Source organism: Puma concolor, chromosome E2 (genome assembly GCF_028749965.1).
Source record: "Puma concolor isolate L17-30 chromosome E2, mPumCon1.1.hap2, whole genome shotgun sequence".
Classification (NCBI taxonomy): Eukaryota; Metazoa; Chordata; class Mammalia; order Carnivora; family Felidae; genus Puma; species Puma concolor.
Window position 1 is genome coordinate 46,303,695 of NC_141681.1, and position 24,651 is coordinate 46,328,345.

The following is a 24,651-nucleotide window of genomic DNA, read 5'->3' on the forward strand; positions in this document are numbered from 1 at the left end:
AAGGAATGGTCTTGTGTATGGTTGTCCCCTTTATAGATTGTGTGTGCTTGGTGACTTTTGCTGGCTGGCTGGAATTGTGGCTTGCATGGGCTTGGGAGTCCCCTCCATGCAGTGAGCATTCTGGCTGAACAGCTAAGGCTGAAGTGGGTGCAGATCAGTGTGGTCCCTGGATGCTCCACACAGCTCTTGTCCAGGCAGGACAGTTAAGGCTAATGTGGGTGCAAGCTGGGGTGTCACAAGGCTCTCTGTGGGGAGGGTGTCCTGGCAGGGTGGCTAGAACTGAGGCAGGGTGCAGGCTGGAATGTCCTGGGGGTTTCTGTGCAGCAGGCATTCTGGCAGAATAGCTAAAGCTGAAGTGGGTACAGGCTGGGTGGGAGTGGGTCTCAGGGTTCTAAGCACTGAGGGCATCCTGGCAGGTCAACTAAAACTGAAATGGGTTCAGACTAGTAAATCCCAGTGTGCTCTGGGCTGGGGGTGCCCTGGTGGGGCAGCTGGAGCTGAGACAGTGTGTGGGCTGGGAGGTCTCTGGGCTCTGTGCAGAGGGTATACTGGCAGGATAGCTGAAGCTGATGTGGGTGTAAACCAGGGTGTTCCAGGACTCTGTACAGACCGTGCCCCAGAAGGGTAGCTGGAGTTAAGGCAAGTCATAGCCCAATGGGGTCCTTGGGCTTTCCATGCAAAATGTGTCCTGGTAGAACAGTTGAAGCTGATGTGGCCACAAGTTGGAGTGTCCCAGGGTTCTCCATACTAAGGACAATCTGGCAGGATAACTGAACCTGAATTAGGTGCAAGCTAGGGTGTCTCACTGTATGCAGCACAGGGTTTGCCCTGGCACAGTGGTGGGAACCAATGCAGGCATGGGCCAGGAGTTCCCAGGGTACACTATGCAGGGGGCACCCTGGCAGGTTGGCTGAATCTAAAGCGAACTCAGGTAGGAGTTTCCAGAGCTCTCTGCCCTGGGGATGCTGTAGGTAAGCCATCTGAGGCAAAAGTGGTGTGGGCCTGCAGTGTTCTGGGGTACTTTGTGCCTGTGTCACCTTGGCATGAAGGCTGGAGCTGTAGGGAGCACTAACTGGTGTCCTAGTGTGCATTACTCTGTGGCCACCTTGGTGGAATGCTGGGGCCGGTGTGGGCTAGGGACCTAGGGCTTACTGAGGTGGCAGGCAGGTAGGGCACTTAGACTGTCCATTAGCTCCTCCCACGTGGGGACAATTCCAGCAGCATCCTTGCCTTTTGGCAGAATTTTAAGGCTGGACTTCTTATTTGCTAGTTCTTTTAAACCAGGCTTTTTTCCCCCTGTGCCCCAGTACAACTGGGGCTGGTGTGGACTAGGGCACCCAGGGCTCACTGAAGGAGGCTGGCTCTGGTGTCTGGACCCTCCTCCAGTTTTTCAAGGTGCGTAGGGGAGTGTAAACCCTATTGCTTTCCAGTCCCTTTGACCCAGAGAGAGTTCCAGAAGATTTTCTACCATTTGTTGGTGTTCTGGGGCTTACTTTTATAAAGTCGTTACCCTTTTATTTTTATTTTTTTATTATTATTATTTTTAAGTTTATTTATTTTTGAGAGAGAGAGACGGAGTGTAAGCAGGGGAGGGGCAGAGAGAGGGAGACACAGAATCCAAAGCAGGCTCCAGGCTCTGAACTTCCAGCACAGAGCCCAACGCGGGGCTTGAACTCACAAGCCGCAAGATCACGACCTGAGCCGAAATCGGACGCTCAACCGACTGAGCCACCCAGGTGCCCCATTACTCTTTTATTTTTTATTATTTTTTTTTCACAATGACCAGATGCATTTATTAATGTAGCTCTTGTTTCTCACTGCAGTAAATTTAGTAGAGGAAACAAGACTAAAAATATGGAAACTTCACATCATCCTTGTGTGGGGGCCATTTGAATCTTCTCTATATCATTCCAATTTTAGTATATGTGCTGCCAAAACAAGTACAGCATTTCTCTTAAACTGCAGTTGGATTATCCTGTGCACAACGTCAGATGAATCTGTTCCCTGGCCCTTCAGTGTTATCCCTTCCCACTGCAGTTCACAGCATCAGGGGTGGGGGTTCCCTTTGTCACCATGTCTCTATCTATCTTATTCTCTTGTGCTGTTCTCTCTGTATTTTGTTGTACAGAATCTGTTTAGTTGTTTGTCAGGTCTTCTTCAGGAGGAATTGCTCTATGATAGGTGTAATTGGGTGTATTCTGTGGAAGGGATGAGTTCAGGGTCTTCTTCCTACCTTGCCATCTTGGACTGGAACCCCTAACTGTGGTTTATTGACAGTGTCAAGGATAAAACTGCCCTGTTTTACTAGTAATTTTCTGTAATTTAACCCAGGTGTCAGGGTTTTACACTATGTGCGGGACACAGAGTCCTCATCCTCAATGGGGAAAAACTGAGAGCTTTTCCTCTATGGTCATGAACAAGATAGGGATGTCCACTCTCACTACTGTTATTTAACATAGTACTGGAAGTCCTAACCCCAGAAATCAGACAACAAAAGGAAATAAAAGGCATCCATATCAGCAAGGAAGAAGTAAAACTTTCCCTATTTGCAGATGACATGATACTCTATGTAGAACACCCAAAAGATTCCACACACACAAAATTGCTAGAACTGTTATACGAATTCAGCAAAGTTGCAGGATACAAAATCAATGTACAGAAATCTGTTGCATTTTCATACCAATAATGAAGTAGCAGAGAGAGATATCATTAAATTGATCCAATTTATAATTGGACCAAAACCCATAAGATACCTAGGAATAAACCTAAACGAAGTAAATGGTCTATACTCTGAAAACTATAGAACACTGATGAAAGAAATTGAATATGATGCAAATAAATGGAAAAACATGCCATATTCATGTATTGGAAGAACAAATATTGTTAAAATCACCATAATACCCAAAGCAATCTCCACCTTTAATGCAATCCCTATTAAAATATCACCAGCATTTTTCACAGAGCTAGAACAAACCATCCTAAAATTTGTGTGGAACCACAAAAGATCCCAAATAGCCAAAGCAATCTTGAAAAAGAAAAGCAAAGCTGGAGGCATCACAACTCAAGACTTCAAATTATATTACAGGGGTGCCTGGGTGGCTCAGTCAATTAAGCGTCTGACTCTTGAATGTGAGTTCAAGCCCTGCATCAGGCTCTGCACTGACAGTGTGGAGCCTGCTTGGGATTCTCCTCTCCCTCTTTCTGTCTCTCTCTCTGTCTGCCTCTTCCCTACTCATGCTCATGTGTGCTCTCTTTGTTGCTTACTCTGTTGCTCACTCTGTCTTAAATAAATAAACTAAGAAAACCCTATCACTAAGCTGTAGTGATCAAGACAGTATGATATTGGCACAAAAACAGACACATAGATCAATGGAACAGAGTAGAAAAACCAGAAATGAACCCACAACTATATGGTCAATTAACCTTTAACAAAGCAAGAAAGAATATCCAATGGAAAAAAGTCTTTTCACCAAATGGTTTTGGAAAAACTGGATGCCAAATGCAGAAGAATGAAACCAGACCACTTTTTATACCATACACAAAAATAAATTCAAGTGGATGGAAGACATAAATGTGGAACAGGAAAACATCAAAATCCTGGAGGAGAATACAGGCAGTACCTCTTTGATGTTGGCCATGGCAACTTCTTACTTAGATATGTCTCCTGAGGCAAGGGAAACAAAAACTATTGGGACTTCATCAAAATAAGAAGCTTCTACACAGTGAAGGAAACAATTAACAAAATTGAAAGGCAAGCTTAGGAATAGGAGATGATACTTATAAATGACATATTTGATAAAGGTTTAGTATCCAAAATCCATAAAGAACTTATCAAACTCAACAACCTCCCCCCCCCCAAAAAAAATCCTGTTAAGAAATGGGCAGAAGACATGAATAGACGTTTTTCCAAAAAGATACAAATGGCTAGCAGACACGTGTAAAGGTGCTCAACATCATTGATCATTAAGGAAATACAAACCTGAAGTATAATGAGATATCACCTCACATCTGTCATAATGGCTAAAGTCAACAACACAGGAAACAACAGGTGTTGGCGAGGATGCAGAGAAAGGGGAACTCTCGTTGGTGAGAATGCAAACTGGTGCAGCCACTCTGGAAAACAGTGTAGAGGTTCCTCAAAAAGTTAAAAATAGAACTACCCTACCATCATCCAGCAGTACACTACTAGATATTTACTCAAAGTATAGAAAAATACTGATTCAAAGGGATGCATGCATCCTAATGTTTATAGCAGCATTATCAACGTTAACCAAATTATGGAAAGAGCCCAAATGACTATTCACTGATGAATGGATAAAGAAGTGGTGTATGTATACAATGGAATATTACTCGGCCATAAAAAAGAATGGGATGTTTCCTTTTGCAACAACATGGATGCAGCTAGAATGTATCATACTAAGCGAAGTAAGTCTGAGAAAGACAAATACCATATGATTTGACTTATATGTGGAATTTAAGAAAACAGATGAACATAGGGCATAAAAGAAAAAAGGCTAATCAGAAAACAGACTGTTAACAATAGAGAACAAACTGAGGGTTACTATAGGGGTGGTAGATTGGGGGATGGGTAAATGGGTGATGGGTGTTTTGGGCACTTGTTGTGATGCACACCGGCTGTTGTATATAAGTTATGAATGACTGAATTTTGTATCTGAAACTGATACTACCCTGTGTGTTACCTAACTGGAATTTAAATAAAAGCTTAAAAAGAAAACAAGCTAAAACCTTAAAACTCTTAGAAGAAAACAAAGGAGATCTCTGTTGCTTAGGTTAGACAATGGTTTCTTTCATGTGACACCAAAAGCACAAACAACCAAAGGAGAAAAAATAACATAAATTGGACTTAATCAAAGTTAAAAACTTTTGATCTTCAAAAGACACCATGAAATAAGTGAAAATATAGCCCACAAAAGGTGCCCAAAATGTGCACATTATATGTTCATTAAAACATTGTATCTTAAAATATATGAGAAATTATTACAGAGCAACAATAAAAAGACAATCAGATTTTTTTAAATGAGCATAGAATTTGAATACATATTTTTCTGAAGAAGGAATAGAAATGGTCAATATACACATAAAGGTGTTCATTATCATTCGGGAAATGCAAATCAAAATCAAAATGACATACTGTTTCAAATTCATAAGAATGGCATAACCTCAAATGGTGGTGATGATGTGGAAAAATTGGAACCTTGACATATTTTTGTCAGAATCGAAAGATGATGCAGTTGTTTTGGAACAGAGTTTAGCAGTTCCTGAAGATGTTAAACATAGAGTTACCAGTTACAATATGACCCAGCAAATCCACTCCTAAGTATATATATTTAAGAGAAATGAAATGTGTTCCACACAGAAACATGTACCTGAATGTTCTTAATAGCATTATTTGTAGTAACAAAAGTGAAAACAATGCAATGTCCATCAACTAATGAATGGGGAAAAAAGATGTTGTATCCATACAACGGAATGTTTGGCAATATACAGGTATGAAGTACCCATCCATGCTAAACATAGATGAACCTTGAAACATTATACTATGTATAATATGAAAGAAGCCAGCCAGGATAGACCACATATTATATAATTTAATTTATACAAAATGTCTATCTAGAATAGGCAATTTTATAGACAGAATAGTTGTTGTCAGGGTCTGGGGAAATGAGAATGGAAGTAATTGCTAATGCATATGGGTTTTGTTTTTGGATAACGAAATACTCTAAAATTAGATAGTGGTAATGATTGCACACCTCTGTGAATATAATAAAAACCTATAGCTTGTGGGGCGCCTGGGTGGCGCAGTCGGTTAAGCGTCCGACTTCAGCCAGGTCACGATCTCGCGGTCCGTGAGTTCGAGCCCCGCGTCAGGCTCTGGGCTGATGGCTCAGAGCCTGGAGCCTGTTTCCGATTCTGTGTCTCCCTCTCTCTCTGCCCCTCCCCCGTTCATGCTCTGTCTCTCTCTGTCCCAAAAATAAATAAACGTTGAAAAAAAAAAAAAAACCTATAGCTTGTATTTTTAAAAGGATGAATTTATGGGGCACCTGGATGGCTCATTCAGTTAAGTGTCCAACTCTTGATTTCAACTCAGGTCATGATCTCACAGTTAGTGGGTTCGAGCATGCTGTCAGAGCAGAGCCTGCTTGGCAATCTCTCTCTCCTTCTCTCTGCCCCTTTCCCACTTGCTCTCTCTCAAAACAAATAAAATTTTTTTAAAAGGGATGAGTTTATGAAATGTGAATTATATATCAATAAAGCTGTTAGAAAAAGAAATGAATACAAGAAAGATGTTAGACCTAATATGGGTGGAGAATGGTTGTAGTGGTGGTTAAATTCACAGACCTGTTTGCTGATCAATTAAGTGTTAATGTGTATAAGGCATTGAGCACATACTTTGCACTTGATGAAATTATTTGTTGTACAGGTACTTTTTCAAACCATCTTTAGTCTGACATTGGGAGACAGGATGATGTTAGGCAGGATAACAGAGAGCTGCTGCCTCCAGAATTCCTGAGTTCAGCTAAGGCCATGATTCCATGCAACAGGCTGTTGTTTTCTGCTAGAGAATGCTTTGGATTTGTTCCTTGGTTACTGGGTGAGGGTAATGTCACTTTCTGTGGCCTGGATGAAACCTATGCTTTGGATTCAGAATGCTTCTTGCACATGAATGTGAGAATGTGCCAGGGAAGCACCTGAGGTATTTAATGTGTTGAGACCTGGGGGGAAGAGGCAGATCTTAGTCGTGGAAAGTGTTTTTTCAAGGAATTGGCCTACAAAGATAACCATTTCCAGGCCTGAGGGCCCCATCAGTGTCCTTCAGGTGGGTACTACTTAGATAAATTTGCATCAGGGTTCCCTAGGCTGTAAAAGATGAGCCATTCAGGCCAGGTCAGAGAACCCTAACAACATCATGGGGATTGGATACTGCTTTAGCATAAATTAATTCTTCTACATTTCTGTTATCTGGAATTAGGGAAGGGATGAGATTGTTTAAACTTCTGAAGATCTTTTTATGGAAAGAGCCTAAATGTCCATCAACTGATGAATGGATAAAGAAATTGTGGTTTATATACACAATGGAATACTACATGGCAATGAGAAAGAATGAAATATGGCCTCTTGTAGCAACATGGATGGAACTGGAGAGTGTTAGGCTAAGTGAAATAAGCCATACTGAGAAAGACAGATACCATATGTTTTCACTCTTATGTGGATCCTGAGAAACTTAACAGAAACCCATGGGGGAGGGGAAGGGAAAAAAAAAAAAGAGGTTAGAGTGGGAGAGAGCCAAAGCATAAGAGACTCTTAAAAACTGAGAACAAACTGAGGGTTGATGGGGAGTGGGATGCAGGGGAGGGTGGGTGATGGGTATTGAGGAGGGCACCTGTTGGGATGAGCACTGGGTGTTGCATGGAAACCAATTTGACAATAAATTTCATATTTATAAAAAAACTTCTGAAGATCTTCTCAGTATATAAGAATTGGGGTGTGGAAGGGACCAGGTGCCATGAAAAGGGGAAGAAATACTTCACTTAGTCATTTAGAAGTAGGCCTCTTTTCATGGTTTCCTTTCCCCTCCCCTGTCTTCTCAGGACTGCACTTCTCCATGAGAAGAAGCCAGAGGAGGGCTCATAAATTGAAATGCTAAGCCATGCCTTGTGTGAGTTCATGTTTCTTCTTCCCCTTTATATCAAACAATCACTGTTTTTGGGTATATGAATATTCAGTTTCCTTATCTCCAGACTTTCTGCTTTACTGAGTGCTCTCCTGCTCACTCCCCTTCTAGTGAATGATGAGAATGGGTCCCAGGTGTTTCTCAATTGCCCCTCACTTCTCTAACAATATTTTAGGGATACATTTGCAAATCAGGAAATGTATTTGAGGAAAGCATAGAACCTCTCCAGTCAGGATGTGGTTTGATGAGATGGTACTACACATGAAAAATTTGGTCTTTCTCATTGACCTGAATGTTCTTATTGATTAAGACGGAAATTGGTGTTAGTCTCAGAACGTGGTGAGTTCTAATCTGTGGTTTTAAGATTGGTAATGTGATCAAATGTAGGATTGAGGACAGAGAGAGAATTGTGTAAGGGAATACCTCAGTGATTAATACCATTGACAGGGTCCATTTTGAATTAAATAGTATGTAGAAGCCAAGGGCCACATCTGTGTGAGTGTAGCTCATCTTTCATTAGCTTTCTGTTGCTCATAATAAGCAGAAGTGTACAGTGAGCAATGATAAGTGGTAAATATGATCAGCCAGATGATTAAATGATTGAGAATTTCAGAAACAGAGCTGTGAAGATCATTAGAGGAGGAGTGCAAACTACCGCAAAATATGAAAATGATGACAATCTTAATATGGAATATTACATAGTCTAAAAATGTTATCTATGAAAGGATTTTCCAGGGCTAGGAAGAAAGAATATTATTACAAAATTATTCTGAAACTTGACTTGGAAAGAAATTCTGAAATTATATATAAATCTTATTTTCTAAGGTAAACATTTTAAAAGACATTTTGGAATGTGCCCATCAGGTTTATTTTTCTTTTCTCTTCCTCCTCCTCTTCTTCCAGCCCTTTTTCCCTCTCTTCTTTTCTTTCTGTTTTTATTCTTTAAAGGGAAAGGGGAGGAAGGAACTTTGAGTTTATTTGAGGATTTGCATGTGTTATGTGCTAGTATACATTATTCTATTTAATCAGAAAACTGTACTTACCTGGGTTTTGTTCATTCCCATTGCTATTCCCAAGAGGCTATGAATAAGAGTAAGTAATAGGAATGTTCAGATACTCTGAACATAGGAATGTTTAAATACTCCGTATTTCACACTCACTTCCTTTCTATTACTTACCCACACTGAAAGCTTCCAACTGTAATATATTTGCTCACTGTTTTGGCCCCTTTATGTGATACTTTTCTCTTCCTCTCATTACTTGTGTGTGTGTGTGTGTGTGTGTGTGTGTGTGTGTGTGTGTGTGTTCCTCTCAATTACTTCTAAAAAAACTTTCTTTATTTTGCCCTTAACACTTGGACTTGTCATTTCAGAGGTTGGTGTTGTTCAAGGATGTGGCCATAGACTTCTCTCAGGAGGAGTGGGAATGCCTGGACTTGGAACAGAAGGATTTGTACAGAGATGTGATGTTGGAAAACTATAACAATCTGGTCTCACTGGGTAAGTTTGGTCCCAATAATTCATCTTCAATCTTTGTGAAATTTAGGAAATATCTTAAGTACCTAGATGAATTTTAGATCCCTGTTCCCAACTAAGTAATTTATTGCTTATAGACTTTAAAATGGGCAGCTCCATTGAGTACCTTAATCATCTCTATTCTTCAGATAATCTTCCTGTGAATCTTTCTGTATTCTTCAGACGTTCTTCCTTTATGAACAAGGGTTCAATTTTATTTTGGATGAGCAGTGTATAACCATATCTATTTCCATTCTTATAAGCAGGATTTTCCATTTCTAAGACAGATGTGCTTTCCTTATTGAAACAAGGGAAAGAGCCCTGGAAGGTTGTACAGGATGTGACAAGAAGTCAGAGTTCAGGTGAGTAAGAGATGGTCAAACAAGGGGAGGCCATTGTGGAGAACAGTCAAATCACTTAATTCATTGGCTACAACTTTGAGATATTAGCTGAACAGTTCTCCTCAAAGATCAAACCAAGGCATGTGGAGTAAAAGCTTGAACGCTGGAAGGTAAAACTGTTTTAGCATCAGTTACCAAAGGAAACCCCTTTTTTACCCGAATTACCACTTCCTTGCTTTTCTTTCATATTCACCTATATTTTCAAACAGGGAAAAGCCTTCCTTCTTCTCCTGTGATAACAATTTTACCTGTATTTTTGATCCAGTGAAACCTGTATGAGCCTTTATCTAACAAATATTTTTTTAAAATATCCTCTATGGTCTAAGTTTTGAGTGAACAAGAAAAACTCCCTATCCCCATCCCTAGGAAAGATCTGTTCTTTCCTAGCAGAAGAGATAGTTACAAATAATAATGTAGAAGGAAGGAGTGATAAGTGTTATGACGTAAAACAAAAAGCAGAGGAGAATGATGGTGTAATGGGAGGAGGTGTTTTATAGAGGGTGGTCAGGGATGGCCCTCTGAGATGCTGACATTTGAGGAGAGAAATGACTAAAGTGCTGGAGTAAGTCGTGCAAATTCTGAGAGAAGAGTGTGTAAGGCAGAGAGACTAGCAATTGCAAAGGAATTGAGGTAGGAATGAGTTTGATGCTTTTAAGGATCAGCAGATAAACAGGTGTGGCTGGGATGAGTGAGGGAGCATAAACATTGAAAATGAGCTGAGAGAGGAGGTGGGGCTGGGTCATGCAGGGACTTGTATGCCATGATGGAGAATTGGGATTATGTTGAAAGTACGATAAGAATTATTTCGAGCAGGGGAGTTATGTGACTGAACTTGTTATTTTCAAAGACTACTCTGGATACTGTATAGAAAATAAAATGGGAGCAAGAGTGAAGCAGGAAGACCAGTTGGAAAGCCATTTTTAGTCCACATTAGAAATTATGGTGGTTTAGATGAGAGCAGTAGCTTATAAGTAAAGGTGACATGAAAGAGTCAGATTCAGATCAGACTTTTAAAAATTTTTTCTTTAATGTTCATTCATTTTTGAGAGAGAGAGAGAGAGAGCGAGTTAGCTGAGAGGGGCAGAGAAAGAGGGAGACACAGAATCGGAAGGAGGCTCCAGGCTTTGAGCTGTGAGTACAGAGCTGACATGGGGCTTGAACCCAAGAACTGCAACATCATGACCTGAGCCAAAGTCGGACGCTTAACTGACTGGGCCACCCAGGCACCCCAGATTCTGATCAGATTTTAAAGGTAGTACCTCTTGCTAATTAATTGGAAGTGGTATATGATGAAAGAGAAATCCAGAATAACTTTTCTTAGATTTATGCCTGAGCAACTGAATATCTTTTTCTTTGTTAGGAAAGACAGGTATTCAAGAGTTCTGTTTTGTTCATGATACTTTAGGGATATCTATTAGAAATTGGAAGAAATCAAGAAATGACCTGGAAAGAAATAATATACATATAAATAGAATTTAAAACTTAGAAGAAATAATTTATGAAGTTATATAATAGTTAAAAAAGAGAAAAACCCTAATCCACTCTGTATTTTAGTTAGAAAGAAGGGGAAGATTCTGCAAAGGAGACTGAGAAGGAATAGCTAGTGAGCTAATAGGAAAATAAAGAAAATGTGGTATCTCAGAAGCCAAGTGGAAAAAGATATTTACGAAAGGGCAGCATCTTTCATATCAGGGAACATGAGTAAGTTGAGGACTCAGAATTGATCACTGGATTTGGTAATGAGGGAAAAGAAAGCTGTAGATTGGTTCAGATAGAAGGGAAGAGAAGGGAAATGGGAGGGAATTTAGTATAGGGAATGATTGGAAGAACTGGAATCACTTAGACCACGGTTTTAATGCCAGCTTTTGTCTTAAGCACATTACTTTACCAGACTGATAAGATTGTTGAGAAGATTTGGAATACTGAATACAATTACATTATACTAAGTTCTCAATAAGAGATCATTTTTATGGAAGGAAAATTAGGAGAAATGAAAAAACTACACTGCTGCATTTTGAAGTGCAGACAAGATTTCAAAGTAGAAGCTTGTGAATAGCTCCAGTCAGAAGGCTAGAAAACATTCTAGGGGCTACTCTATGTTGTGACTACCATATAATCAAGTTTTTCCTGAAGATTTCTTCTAACTAAATATCTCTTGATTCTGTGTGCTCTCACAATATCCACTAGCAACACTTTAAACCTATGGTGTCTCTAATTTGGGGTATTGCACTGCCCTTCTAAATGGTTTTGACACAAGAAAGTAATGTTTTTAAAAAATATAAATCAGATCACATAACGATAAAATCAAAACTAGAAAGCCCTACCTAGTCTAGCTCCTGAAAGGTTTTACAACCCTTCCTTAGCTACCTGTCCCCTTTCTCATTAGACTCCAGCCACAGTAGCCTTCATTCATTATCTCAGATACATCTAGTATCTATGTATCTAGTGTCTGTGCTCTACCTCTTTACATCACTCACTCTGCTCACCTAACTCCTATGCTTCTTTAGAGCTCAACCTATATATCATTATATCCTGAGAATTCTTTCCTGACCTCATTCTCAGTAATGATCTTTCAGATTTTCTTACGGTAATTTCCAAGCTATAATTCTATAATATAGTAATCCTAGTAAGATCATAACTCTTTGGCTGCAACACCATACATTGTTGTCTGTAAAGGAGATCTGCAGAGCTCTATGTGCCTCTGACTTAAGTGAACCTTCAAAATTTCATGTGCTCTTCTGGGTGTTGTATGGAAACCAATTTGACAATAAATTTCATATTAAAAAAAAATCTCATGTGCTCTTAAGAAAATTATCCCCTCCATACAGGCCTCCAGCAGAATTTAAGGGAAACAAGATCACTTCCTGTACTAACATGGCAATATTTTTCTTACCACTAGAACTGTCTTCATAGAAACCAATTTCCATTAGCAAAATTATCCACCTTCTCCTAAGAGGTTATTTAGGACCAATTCCAATTTGTCTTACATCTTCAGTTACTTCACTCAGGTCCAGAAGTCCAGTCTTTCCAGGGCATCAATCATCAGCTGAACTCTTATCTCATCTAGATCTATATGTCTCCCAATTGGATTTCATTCCCCACTCTTTTCTTAACACCCAAATCTTTTCCACCTTACTGTTTGAAACTTTATAAGAAATATCCCATATTATCCTCAGCGTGTTTTAATATTCCTTTCACCTTTTGTCTTCAAATGAACACGTTAGCCATGCCATGAATATACAGCTTTCCCTTAAAGCACTTGCTAATGGTTCTTGTTTTGTCTTCCCTCACAGTCCATTATTTTCCATTATCAAAGCCCCCAGCTCCTTTAAAACACTTTAAAGACTGAACCACCCACCAGGTATTCTTGTTCTATTATTTACCAATTTCCTCTCCTTGAGTAGACTAAAGATCAAAACACTTTGCCCACTAACTTTCTCTCCTCCACTACACCTGTCACCATTGTTGGTGATCTCAGCATCCTTATAATAATACATCTTAATTCTCAATTCGTTAATCTCATTTCAAATTATCTTTCTCTTCCAAATTCCTTCATTTATTCACACCCTGATACATAACCTTGTAATTACCAGCCCAAAATCTGTTTCAAACATTCGCTCTCTCTGACAGCTATTTTTAAACTTTTCAACTGACTTATTCTTATACTACCACTTGAACCCACATAGTGTAATGTCTTCCATATTTTTAAAAAATTGTGCTTGATGTTACATTTTCCATTCCTTTACTCTGCTCTCCTTGATGGCCATGAATTACCTATACTTCCTTACCTCCCATTCTCCCTTGCCTCTTCAGCTACAGTTATAGCCATTGCTGAGTGCCTTTTCTCTTCCTCCCTGGACAGTTTTATAGCATGCCCCAGAAATTGCTTATTTTATTTATTTTCGGACACCATTAGTTTATTATAAAAAAGAGACATGAAAATTATTTACCTGATGAGAGATTTCACAGCTTCACTGGAATGGGTGCCTTCACTTTACGCCATTTCAATAATGATTTATTTCAGTTCACATACTTTCCAAGAATGTCACCATCTCTAAATAAGAAATAATCCTTGTCATCTAGAACTACTTTGGTGCTTCATATTCCGGGAGAAGAACTTTATCTCCAACTTTCACACTGACTGGTTGAATCTCTCCACCCTTTCTTTAGAGCCTGATCCAACAGCTACTTTTGTTGTTTGCAAAACTTTTCCTTGAGATTTTTCTGGAAGCATAATACCACCTTTGATTACAGTTTTGGCTGCAACTCTTTTCAACTAAAACTCGGTCAAAAGGGGAAAAAACTTTCTAAACACTTGTCCTGCCATGACTCCAGCTGCCGCAGTTCCTACTCTGCTCTGGAGATGCCGCCACTGCAAGGAGACCTGCAGTCCGACCCCCAGGCCATGTGAACCAGAAATGGCTTATTTTAAAAAATTACATTGTGGGGCACCTGGGTGGCTCAGTTGGTTAAGCGTCCGACTTCGGCTCAGGTCATGATCTCGAGGTCCATGAGTTCAAGCCCTGCATTGGGCTCTGTGCTGACAGCTCAGAGCCTGGAGCCTGTTTCAGATTCTGTGTCTTCCTCTCTCTCTGACCCTCCCCATTCATGCTCTGTCTCTCTCTGTCTCAAAAATAAGTAAACATTAAAAAAAAATTTTTTTAAATTAGATTATAACATATTTCATACTTTAGACATAGAATAATCCCTTTGATCTCTAATTGGTGCCAGATTCATTTAATAGTTTTGTTATCTCTTAGTCTAATTCTTTGTATGGATTAGCATCCCTTCACTTATTGTTCTACCACACTGGGCCAACTCAAACTGTTTTAGTTGAAAGGAGAAGAATATAAGCATCAGGTTCCAAATTTGCCCTGGACCCTCACAGGGAGCATTAGGGGAATCCAGTGTTCTTACTTATAGAATTTTTATTTAGGGAATATTGCTAACATTTAGAACAAGTAAAACTATCAGCCATATGATTTTTTTAAATCTATTTTTAAGGGTGCCTGAGTGGTTCTTGGTTAAGCATCCAACTCTTGATTTGGGCTCAGGTCATGATACCACAGTTCATGAGATAGAGCCCTGCTTGGGATTTTCTCTCTCCCCCTCTCTCTGTCCCTTCCCTGCTTACATGCATGTGCACGCACGCTCTCTCTCTCTCTCTCTCTCTCTCTCTCTCTCAAAATAAATAAATAAATAAATAAACTTTAAAAAACCTATTTTTATAGTGAAATATATGGGAAAGTACATAAAACATATGTACAGTTTGATTAACAACCACCCATGACAAGAAACAGAACATTGCCATCACTCCAGAAACACCCTATGAGTATATATATTTGTGACTTAGGTATACAGGTCTAAAACGTATTGTTTAGTTTTGCCCATTTTAGGATTTAGGTGAGTGGGGTCATATTGTACATATTCTTTTGTGTCAGGCTCCTTTTATTCAATACTGTATTTGTGAGAGTCATCCAAAGGTAGCTCTAGTTCATTCATTTTTATAAGAATTCCATTGTTTGAATATACCAGAATTAACTCTTGGTTATTAATTTTTAGTATATTCTTGGCTAAAATGTAGGTCATTTCTAATTTGGGCTGTTTATAAATATTGATGCTATAAATGTCACTTGGTATGTTTACTCATATACCTGAGCATGAGGTTCTCTGGAATCTCTATCTTAGATAGATATTCTAAGAGTGAAAGTACTGGGTCAAAAGATATGTGTATCTTTGATTTTACTAGATACTGCCAAACTGTGTTCTGAAGTAATTGTACCAGTGCCCAGTCCCTATCAATAGTATATGAGAATCTGCACCACATCCTTGACCACACATAATATTGTCAGATTTAAAAATATCTGCCTATCTACTCAGCTTGTATCTGTCATTAGAATTTTATTTCCATCTCCCTGATTACTAATGATTGCTAATGGGCTGTTTTTTAATATATTTATTGGCCATTTGGAACTTTTCTTTTGTAGATTCCTGTTCGTATTTTTGGCTTATTCTTCTACTGGATTGTTAATCTTTCTGTTACTGATAAGATGGGTTTTTTTATTTTTATAGGTAGTATATTTGTGTTTTAGGTATCTTCTGCTGTGTGCCTTGACTTTTCACCCTTTTTCTAGAATCTTTCAATGAATAAAAGTTCCTAATTTTAAAGTAGTAGAATTTATCAATCTTTTCCTTTATGATGGATATTTTTTGTGAGCTATTAAAAAATATCCTTCTATATGTTTAATTCATTAATATATTCTTCTATATAATTATTTTTAAAAAGATTAAAAAAAATTTAACCTTTATTTATTTTTGAGAGAGAGACAGCGTGTGAGCAGGGGAGGAGCAGAGAGAGAGAGGGAGACACAGAACCCGAAGCAGGCTCCAGGCTCTGAGCTGTCAGCACATAGCCCAATGCAGGGCTTGAACTCATGAACCATGAGATCATGACCTGAGCCGAAGTCGGACCCTCAACCGACTGAGCCACCCAGGCACCCCTTAAAAAGATTTTTAATGTTTCCTTTCACATTGAGGTTTTCATCCTACCTATAGTTGACTTCTCTCATGGTGTGTGAAATAGGGGTCTAGTTTTTCTAGTTGTCTTGGCAAGATTGATTGTAAAGTTTATTTTCTCTCCCCATGAAATGCTACTTTTATCAAATATAATTTCCTTTTTTATGTGGGCATATTTCTGGACTTCGTATATTTAAGCCCTGTGATAATACCACATAGTTTTAATTATAGTTGCTTTTAATTATAGTTGCTTTTAAAATATTTTCATCTTCTCTTTAAGAATGTTATGACCATTCATGGTCTTATGTCTTTCTAATTAGGTTGACAGCCTTCTCCCTTCAAATGTGTTGGGATTTTGATTAAGATTGCATTGACTCTACAAATCATTTTGGGAGAAAATTGACAAGTCTACAATATTGACTTTCCCCAATATGTTTCCTAACAATGTCCTGATCACAGAGTTGTAGACAAAGTGGAAGTGGCCATTGTTGCACCTCCCCATTTGCTCTAAGTCCCTCCCCTTCTGGCTGAAGTGACTTCCAGGGGACGGCTTGAAGGGCTGGCACCATTTTTTCACCTTGTTCATTTTTTTCTTTCCCATTTGGGAGCCAGATATTAAAGACTAGGACATTCAAAAACAGTGGCATATCTAGAGAAAATTAGAAAGTGACCATGCATACCCAGAGAAAAGCCCAGAAAAGACTGGAGAAGACCTTAAGTTTATACCTGCGTGTGGTCCTCAGCACAGAAGCCTACAACAATCAAAACAACAATAGTAACATAAATTGTCAAACCCTGAGGGAGGGAGAGAATCTGATTTCTAGAGTTACTTAGAATTGTATAAATTGGGTGCACCTGGGTGGTTCAGTTGGGTAAGAATTCAACTCTTGATCTTGGCTCAGGTCGTGATCTCACAGTTGGTGAGTTTGAGCTCTGTGTCAGGCTCTGTACTAAGCTTAGAGTTCTCTCTCTCCTTCTCTCTCTGTCCCTACCCCACCCATTCTCTCTCTCCCTCTCTCTCTCCCTCTCTCTCTCTCTATTTCTCTCAAAATAAATAAATAAACGTAAAAAAGAAAGAATTGTATAAAATGTCCAGTATTGTGGCAAAAAATCGCAAGGCATACAAAGAAACAGGAAAATATGGCCCATTCAAAGGAAAAAAATAAACCAACAGAAACTGTTCTGGAAAAAGACCTGATGGCATATATACCAGACAGACTGTAAAACAACTGTCTTAAAGATAGACAACTAAAGGAAGATGTGGATAAAGTCACTAAAACTGTATATGAACAAAACAAAAACCAATAAAGAACTAGAACACCTAAGCAGATGCCAAGAAGTAGTTCTGGAACTAAAAAGTACAAGAACCCAAATGAAAAATTCACTAGAGGGATTCAAAGACAGGTTTGAGCAGGCACAAAGAATCAGTGAACTTGAAGATAGGACAATAGAAAGTATCTAGTCTGCGGATTAGAAAGAAAAAAAAAGTAGAAGGAAAGTGAACAGAGCCTATAGGACCTGTGGGACAGCATCAAGCAGCTAAACATATGTATTTTGGGAGTCGCAGAAAGAGCAGAAAAAGACAACATTTGAAGTAACAATAGCTGAAAAACTTCCCAAATTTTATGGAAGATGTAAATATAAACATACAGGCTCAACAAACTAAAGTAGGATGAACTCAGACATCTGTACCAAGATGCATTATAATCAAACTTTCAAAAGTCAAAGACAATCTTGAAAGCAACAAGAGAGTAGCAAATAATTATACACAGTGATCCTTAGTAAGATGATCAGATTTCTCATCAGAAACACTAGGGATCAGAAGGTAGTGGGCCTATATATATATATACAGTGTGCTAAAAGACAAAAACTGTGAACCAAGAATCCTATATCCAAGAAAACTGTGTTTCAAAAGGGATAAAATAAGACATTTTTAGATAAAAGCCAAGGGAGTTTGTGACCACTTTACCTTACCTCCTCTGCAAGAAATGTTTAAGGGATTCTTGCAAGGTGAAATAAAAGGACACTAGACAGTAACTAGAAGCCATATAGAGAAATACAGAATTCAATAAAGGTAAATAGATGAGCAATTATAAAAGCTATTATTGTAACAATAGCTTGTAACTACTTTTTCTCTTCTGCGTGATTTAAGAGACTGATAAAGTTAACAAACAAAACCCCACAATGTTAGTCTAAAAGCTAGTATTATTGTTAACTTTGGTTTGTAGCTCCAAATCTTGTTTTCTACTTAATTGGAGTGACTAATACTTTAAGAGACTGAGTTTGTTTTTTGGCACAAATGTATAAAGATGTAATTTTGTCTGGGGCGCCTGGGTGGCGCAGTCGGTTAAGCATCTGACTTCAGCCAGGTCACGATCTTGCGGTCCGTGAGTTCGAGCCCCGCCTCGGGCTCTGGGCTGATGGCTCAGAGCCTGGAGCCTGTTTCCGCTTCTGTGTCTCCCTCTCTCTCTGCCCCTCACCCGTTCATGCTCTGTCTCTCTCTGTCCCAAAAATAAATAAACGTTAAAAAAAAAAATTAAAAAAAAAAAAAAGTAATTTTGTGACATTGACAATCACAGGGGGTGGGGACTGAGACATAAAGGAGTAGTGTTATTGAAATTAAGCTGGTATAAATTCAAATTAAAGAGTTATAACTTGGGGTGCCTGGGTGGCTCAGTCGGTTGAGCGTCCAACTTCAGCTCAGGTCATGATCTCGCGGTCCGTGGGTTCAAGCCCCGAGTAGGGCTCTGGGCTGATGGCTCAGAGCCTGGAGCCTGTTTCCGATTCTGTGTCTCCCTCTCTCTCTGCCCCTCCCCCGTTCATGCTTTGTCTCTCTCTGTCTCAAAAATAAATAAATGTTAAAAAAAAAAATTAAAAAAAAAAAAGAGTTATAACTTTAGGACATTAAATGTAACCCTCCCCCAGTAATAACAACGAAAATAGCCATACACAAAAGAAGATCCAGTTGGCACTTGAACAACATGGGTTTAAACTGTGCAGGTCCATTTATATGTGTAGTTTTTAAAGTATAGTACCATAAATGTATTTTCTTTTCCTTATGATTTTCTTAATAATTTTTTTTTTCGGGGCGCCTGGGTGGCGCAGTCGGTTAAGCGTCCGACTTCAGCCAGGTCACGATCTCGCGGTCCGTGAGTTCGAGCCCCGCGTCGGGCTCTGGGCTGATGGCTCAGAGCCTGGAGCCTGTTTCCGATTCTGTGTCTCCCTCTCTCTCTGCCCCTCCCCCGTTCATGTTCTGTCTCTCTCTGTCCCAAAAAAAAAATAAATAAACGTTGAAAAAAAAATAATAATAATTTTTTTTTCACTAGCTTACTTTATTGTAAGAATAGAGTATATTGGGGCCCCTGGATGCCTCAGTCAGTTGAGCGTCCAGCTCTTGATTTCAGCTTAGGTCATGATCTCACCGTTCGTTGGATCAAGCCCCATGTCGGGCTCCATACTGACAGCATGGAGCCTGCTTGGGATTCTCTCTCCCCGTCTCTCTTTGCCCCTCACCCGCTCTTGCTCTCTCTCCCTCTCTCTCTGAGAATAAATAAATGAACAACAAAGAATAGAGTATATAATACATATAACATGAAATATGTGTTAATTAACTGCTTATGTTATCATTAAAGCTTTTGGTTAACTGAGCTATTAAGTTTTGAGGATGTCAAAAGTCATATGCAGATTTTTGACTGGGCATTTGTTACCTTTAAACCCCTTTATTGTGCAAGGGTCAACTGTACATAAAAGGAATGAGAAAGAAATATAAATATTTCTCTACAAAAGTCAACTAAAAGAAGTGAAAAGAATAAAAAGAAGACTGTAGTATGCAGGAAATGAGAGACAAACTTTACTTCCTGACTTCAAGAATTCCCATAAAGCTATAGTAATCAGGATGGCATTGTATTATTGGTGAAAGAATAAATGCATCCTTGGAGCTGAATAGAAAGCCCAGAAACAGACTTATACAAATATACTCAGCTGATCCTTGACAAAGGAGTAAAGGCAATCCAATGGAGAAAGGATAGTCTTTTTCACAAATGTTGCTGGAACAACTGAACATACAGACTTAAAAAAAAAATCTCAATATTGATGTCATACGTTTTCACAGAAATTAACTCAAAATAGATCATAGTCCTTAATGTAAAATGAAAATTATAAAACTTCAGAAGATAACAGAGGGGAAAATCTAGGTGATTTGGGGCTCAGAATGAGTTTTTATATAAACACCTAAAACTATAATCATGAACACAAAAGATACAGTTGGTTTTCATTAAAATTAAAAATTTCTAAGTGAACGACAGTTATGAGAATGAAAAGGCAAATCACAGAATAGGAGAAAAATCTTTGCAAGACAGTACCTGGTAAAGGACTTATATATAAAATATACAAAGAATTCTTGAAACTCAATAACAAAAGAACCCAGTTTAACTATTCTTTTTTTTTTTTTTTCAACGTTTACTTATTTTTGGGACAGAGAGAGACAGAGCATGAACGGGGGAGGGGCAGAGAGAGAGGGAGACACAGAATCGGAAGCAGGCTCCAGGCTCTGAGCCATCGGCCCAGAGCCCGACGCGGGGCTCGAACTCACGGACCGCGAGATCGTGACCTGGCTGAAGTCGGACACTTAACCGACTGTGCCACCCAGGTGCCCCAAAAGAACCCAGTTTAAATGTGGCCAAGAGATCTGAACTGATGCCTCACTAGAGAAGATAAACTCATGGCAAATAAGTATATGAAAAGATATTCAGATATCATGTCATCAGGGTATCACATTTTTATTTATTTATTTATTTATTTATTTATTTAATTTTTTTAACGTTTATTTATTTTTGAGACAGAGATAGAGCATGAACAGGGGAGGGACAGAGAGAGAGGGAGACACAGAATCTGAAACAGGCTCCAGGCTCTGAGCAGTCAGCACAGAGCCCGAAGCAGGGCTCGAACTCACAGACCGTGAGATCATGACCTGAGCCGAAGTCGGCTGCTTAACTGACCGAGCCACCCAGGCACCCCAGGGTATCACATTTTTTTTTTTTAATTTTTTTTTCAATGTTTTTATTTATTTTTGGGACAGAGAGAGACAGAGCATGAACGGGGGAGGGGCAGAGAGAGAGGGAGACACAGAATCGGAAACAGGCTCCAGGCTCTGAGCCATCAGCCCAGAGCCTGACGCGGGGCTCGAACTCACGGACCGCGAGATCGTGACCTGGCTGAAGTCGGACGCCCAACCGACTGCGCCACCCAGGCGCCCCGGGTATCACATTTTTAAAGAACCATGGGATGTAACTACAGGTCTCTTAGAATGACTAAAATCCAAGACACTGACAGCTCCAAATAGTGTCAAGAATGTAGGGCAACAGAAACTCCCTTTCATTGTTGATGGGAATGCAAAATAGTACAGCCCCTTTGGAAGGCAGTTTGACACATTCTTACAAAACTAAATGTAGTCCAACCAGCAAAGAAATTGAATTGGTTATCAAAAATCCCCCAACAAATAAGAGTCCTGGGCCAGATGACTCCCCAGGGGAATTCTACCAGACATTTAAAGCAGAGGTGATACCTATTCTTCTCAAACTGTTCCAAAAAATAGAAATCGAAGGAAAGCCTCCAAACTCATTCTATGAAGCCTGCATTACCTTGATTCCCAAACCAGACAAAGACCCCACTAAAAAGGACAATTACAGGCCAATATCCCTGATGAATCTGGATGAATTGAATTCAACAGTACTTAAAAAAAAATTATTCACCATGATCAAGTGGGATTCATTCCTGGGCTGCAGGGCAGGTTCAATATTTGCAAATCAGTCAGTGTGATACATCACAATGATGAAAAAGAGTTTAAGAACCATATGATCCTGTCAGTAGATGCAGAAAAAAGCATTTGACAAAATATAGCATCCTTTCTTGATAAAAACCCTCAAGAAAGTCTGGATAGAAGGAACATACCTTAATATAAAAGCCATATATGAAAGGTCCACAGCCAGTATCATCCTCAATGGGGAACAAATGAGAGCTTTTCCCCTGAGGTCAGGAACATGACAGGGATGTCTACTCTTACCACTATTGTTCAACTAGTGTTGGAAGTCCTAGCCTCAGCAATCAGATAACACAAATAAAAGGCATCCAAATTGGCAAAGAAGTCAGACTTTCACTTTTTGCAGATGACATGATACTTTACATGGAAAACCTGAAAGATGCCACCAAAAAACTACTAGAGCTGATATGGGAACTCAGTAAATTCACAGGATATAAAATCAGTGTACAGAAATCGGTTTCATTTCTGTACACCAATAATGGAGCAACAGAAAGATAGGAAGGAATAAGTCGCATTTACAATTGCACCAAAACCCACAAGATACCTAGGAATAAATCTAACCAACAAGGTGAAAGATCTGTACACCAACAACTGTAGAAAACTTATGAAAGAAATTGAAGAAGACACAAGTGGAAAAACATTCCATGTTCATGGAACGGAAGAATAAATATTGTTAAAATGTCAATAACTACGCAAAGCAATTTATACATTCAATGCAATCCCTATCAAAATAACACCAGCATTCTTCACAGAGCTAGAACAAACAATCCTAAAATTTGTATGGAACCACAAAAGACCCTGAATAGCCAAAGTAATGTTGAAAAAACCAAAGCTGGAGGCATCTCAATCCCGGACTTTAATCTGTACTACAAAGCTATAATCATCAAGACACTATGGTATTGGCACAAAAACAGACACCTGGATCAATGGAATAGAATAGAAAACCCTGAAGTGGACCCAAAAATATATGGCCAACCAATCTTCAACAAAACAGGAAAGATTACCCAATGGAAAAAACAGTCTCTTTAGCAAATGGTGCTAGGAGAACTGCATAGCAACATACAGAAGAAGGAAACTGGACCACTTTCTTACTCCATACACAAAAGTAAAGCATCGCTTATCATCAGGGAAATACAAATCAAAATCATAAGGAGATATCACTTCACACCAGTCAGAATGGCTAAAATTGACAACTCAGGAAACAACAGATGTTGGCAAGGGTGTGGAGAAAAGGAAGCCCTCTTACACTGTTGGTGAGAAAGTAAACTGGTGCAGCGACTCTGGAAAACAGTGTGAAGGTTCTTCAAAAAAACTAAAGATAGAGCTACCCTATGACCCAGCAATTGCACTATTAGGAATTTATCCAAAGGATACAAAAATGCTGATTCAAAGGAGCACATGCACCCCAATGTTACAGCAGCACTATCAACAATTGCCAAATTATGGAAAGAGCCCAAATGTCCCATCAACCGATGAATGTATTAAGAAGGTGTAATACATAATACATACATACATACTCACATACAATGGAATAGTGATATATACATACATACATACATACATACATACATACATACATACACACACACAATGGAATACTACGCGGTGATGAAAAAATCATGAAATCTTGCCATCTGCAACAATGTGGATAGAACTGGAGGGTATTATACTAAGCGAAACAAGTCAGTCAGAGAAAGACATATGATTTCACTCATGTGGAATTTGAGAAATTTAACAGATGAACATAGAGGAAGGGAAGGGAAAATAAGATAAAAACAGAGAGGGAGTCAAAACATAAGAGACTCTTAAAGACAGAGAATAAACTGTGGGATGATGGGAGTCGGTTAAGTGAGTGACAGGCATTAAGGAGGGCACTTTTTGGGATGAGCACTGGGTGTCATATGTAAGAGATGAATCAGTGGGTTCTACTCTTGAAGCCAACTACACTGTATGTTAACTAACTTGAAAAAAACGAAACAAAACAAAATAAACATAGTTTTTGTATATGATCCTGCAATTGTGCTCCTAGATATTTACCCAAATAAATTGAAAACTTTTGTTCATACAAAAACCTGCACATAAGTTTATAGAAGCATGTTCATAATTGCCAAAACTTGAAAGCAACCAAGGTGCCCTTCATTTAGTAATTGGATAAACAATGTAGTTAATCCATACAAAGGAGTATTATTCAGAAATGAAAAATAACTATCAAACCATGAGACCATGAAAATGCTTAGTGTCTTGTTAAGTGAAAGGAGCCAGTTTGAAGAGTTTACATATTTTATGATTCTAACTACATCACATTCTGGAAAAGGCAAATAGTAGAGTTGGGAAAGCAATCAGTGGTTGCCTGGATTTGGGGAGGGAGGAGGAATAACTAGGTGGAGTACAGGGGATTTTTAAGTAAACTATTCTGTGCGATACTGTAATGGTGAATACATGACATTATGTATTTGGCAACACCCATATAACTTTACAACACAAAGAGTGAACCCTAATGTAAACTATTGGATTCAGTTAATAATATATCAATAAAGCTTCATCAGTTATAACAAATGTACTACACCAGTGCAAAGTATTAAGATATTAATAATAAGAGAGTGGCAAGGAAAGAGAGAACTCTGACTTTTGGTCAATTTTTCTATAAACCTAAAACCTAAGACTGCTCTAAGAAAATGCATTAATTAAAAAAAAAAAACAAAGTAAACT

At 38.9% G+C, this 24,651-nt stretch overlaps 1 protein-coding gene, 1 non-coding gene and 1 pseudogene across 3 annotated transcripts in view; 1 reads left to right on the plus strand and 2 right to left on the minus strand.

The window, feature by feature from the left end:
- The window catches only part of LOC147573573 (uncharacterized), a 75,373-nt gene that overhangs the window by 41,816 nt on the left and 8,906 nt on the right, over positions 1–24,651 (plus strand). Inside the window, exons 2-4 of one of the 2 annotated variants that reach the window (XM_086690959.1) lie at positions 7,611–7,678; positions 9,066–9,192; positions 9,471–9,569. In XM_086690959.1, the coding sequence (XP_086547085.1) occupies positions 7,670–7,678; positions 9,066–9,192; positions 9,471–9,569 (235 nt within the window). In that variant the 5' untranslated portion in view covers positions 7,611–7,669. The remainder of the gene's footprint in view (positions 1–7,610; positions 7,679–9,065; positions 9,193–9,470; positions 9,570–24,651) is intronic. The other variant, XM_086690961.1, reaches the window with a different exon arrangement.
- LOC112851433 (U6 spliceosomal RNA) lies at positions 1,838–1,944 on the minus strand. Its single transcript, XR_003222757.1, has one exon. It is a non-coding gene; the product is annotated as a U6 spliceosomal RNA (small nuclear RNA).
- Positions 13,602–13,935, minus strand: LOC112851054 (10 kDa heat shock protein, mitochondrial pseudogene; annotated as a pseudogene).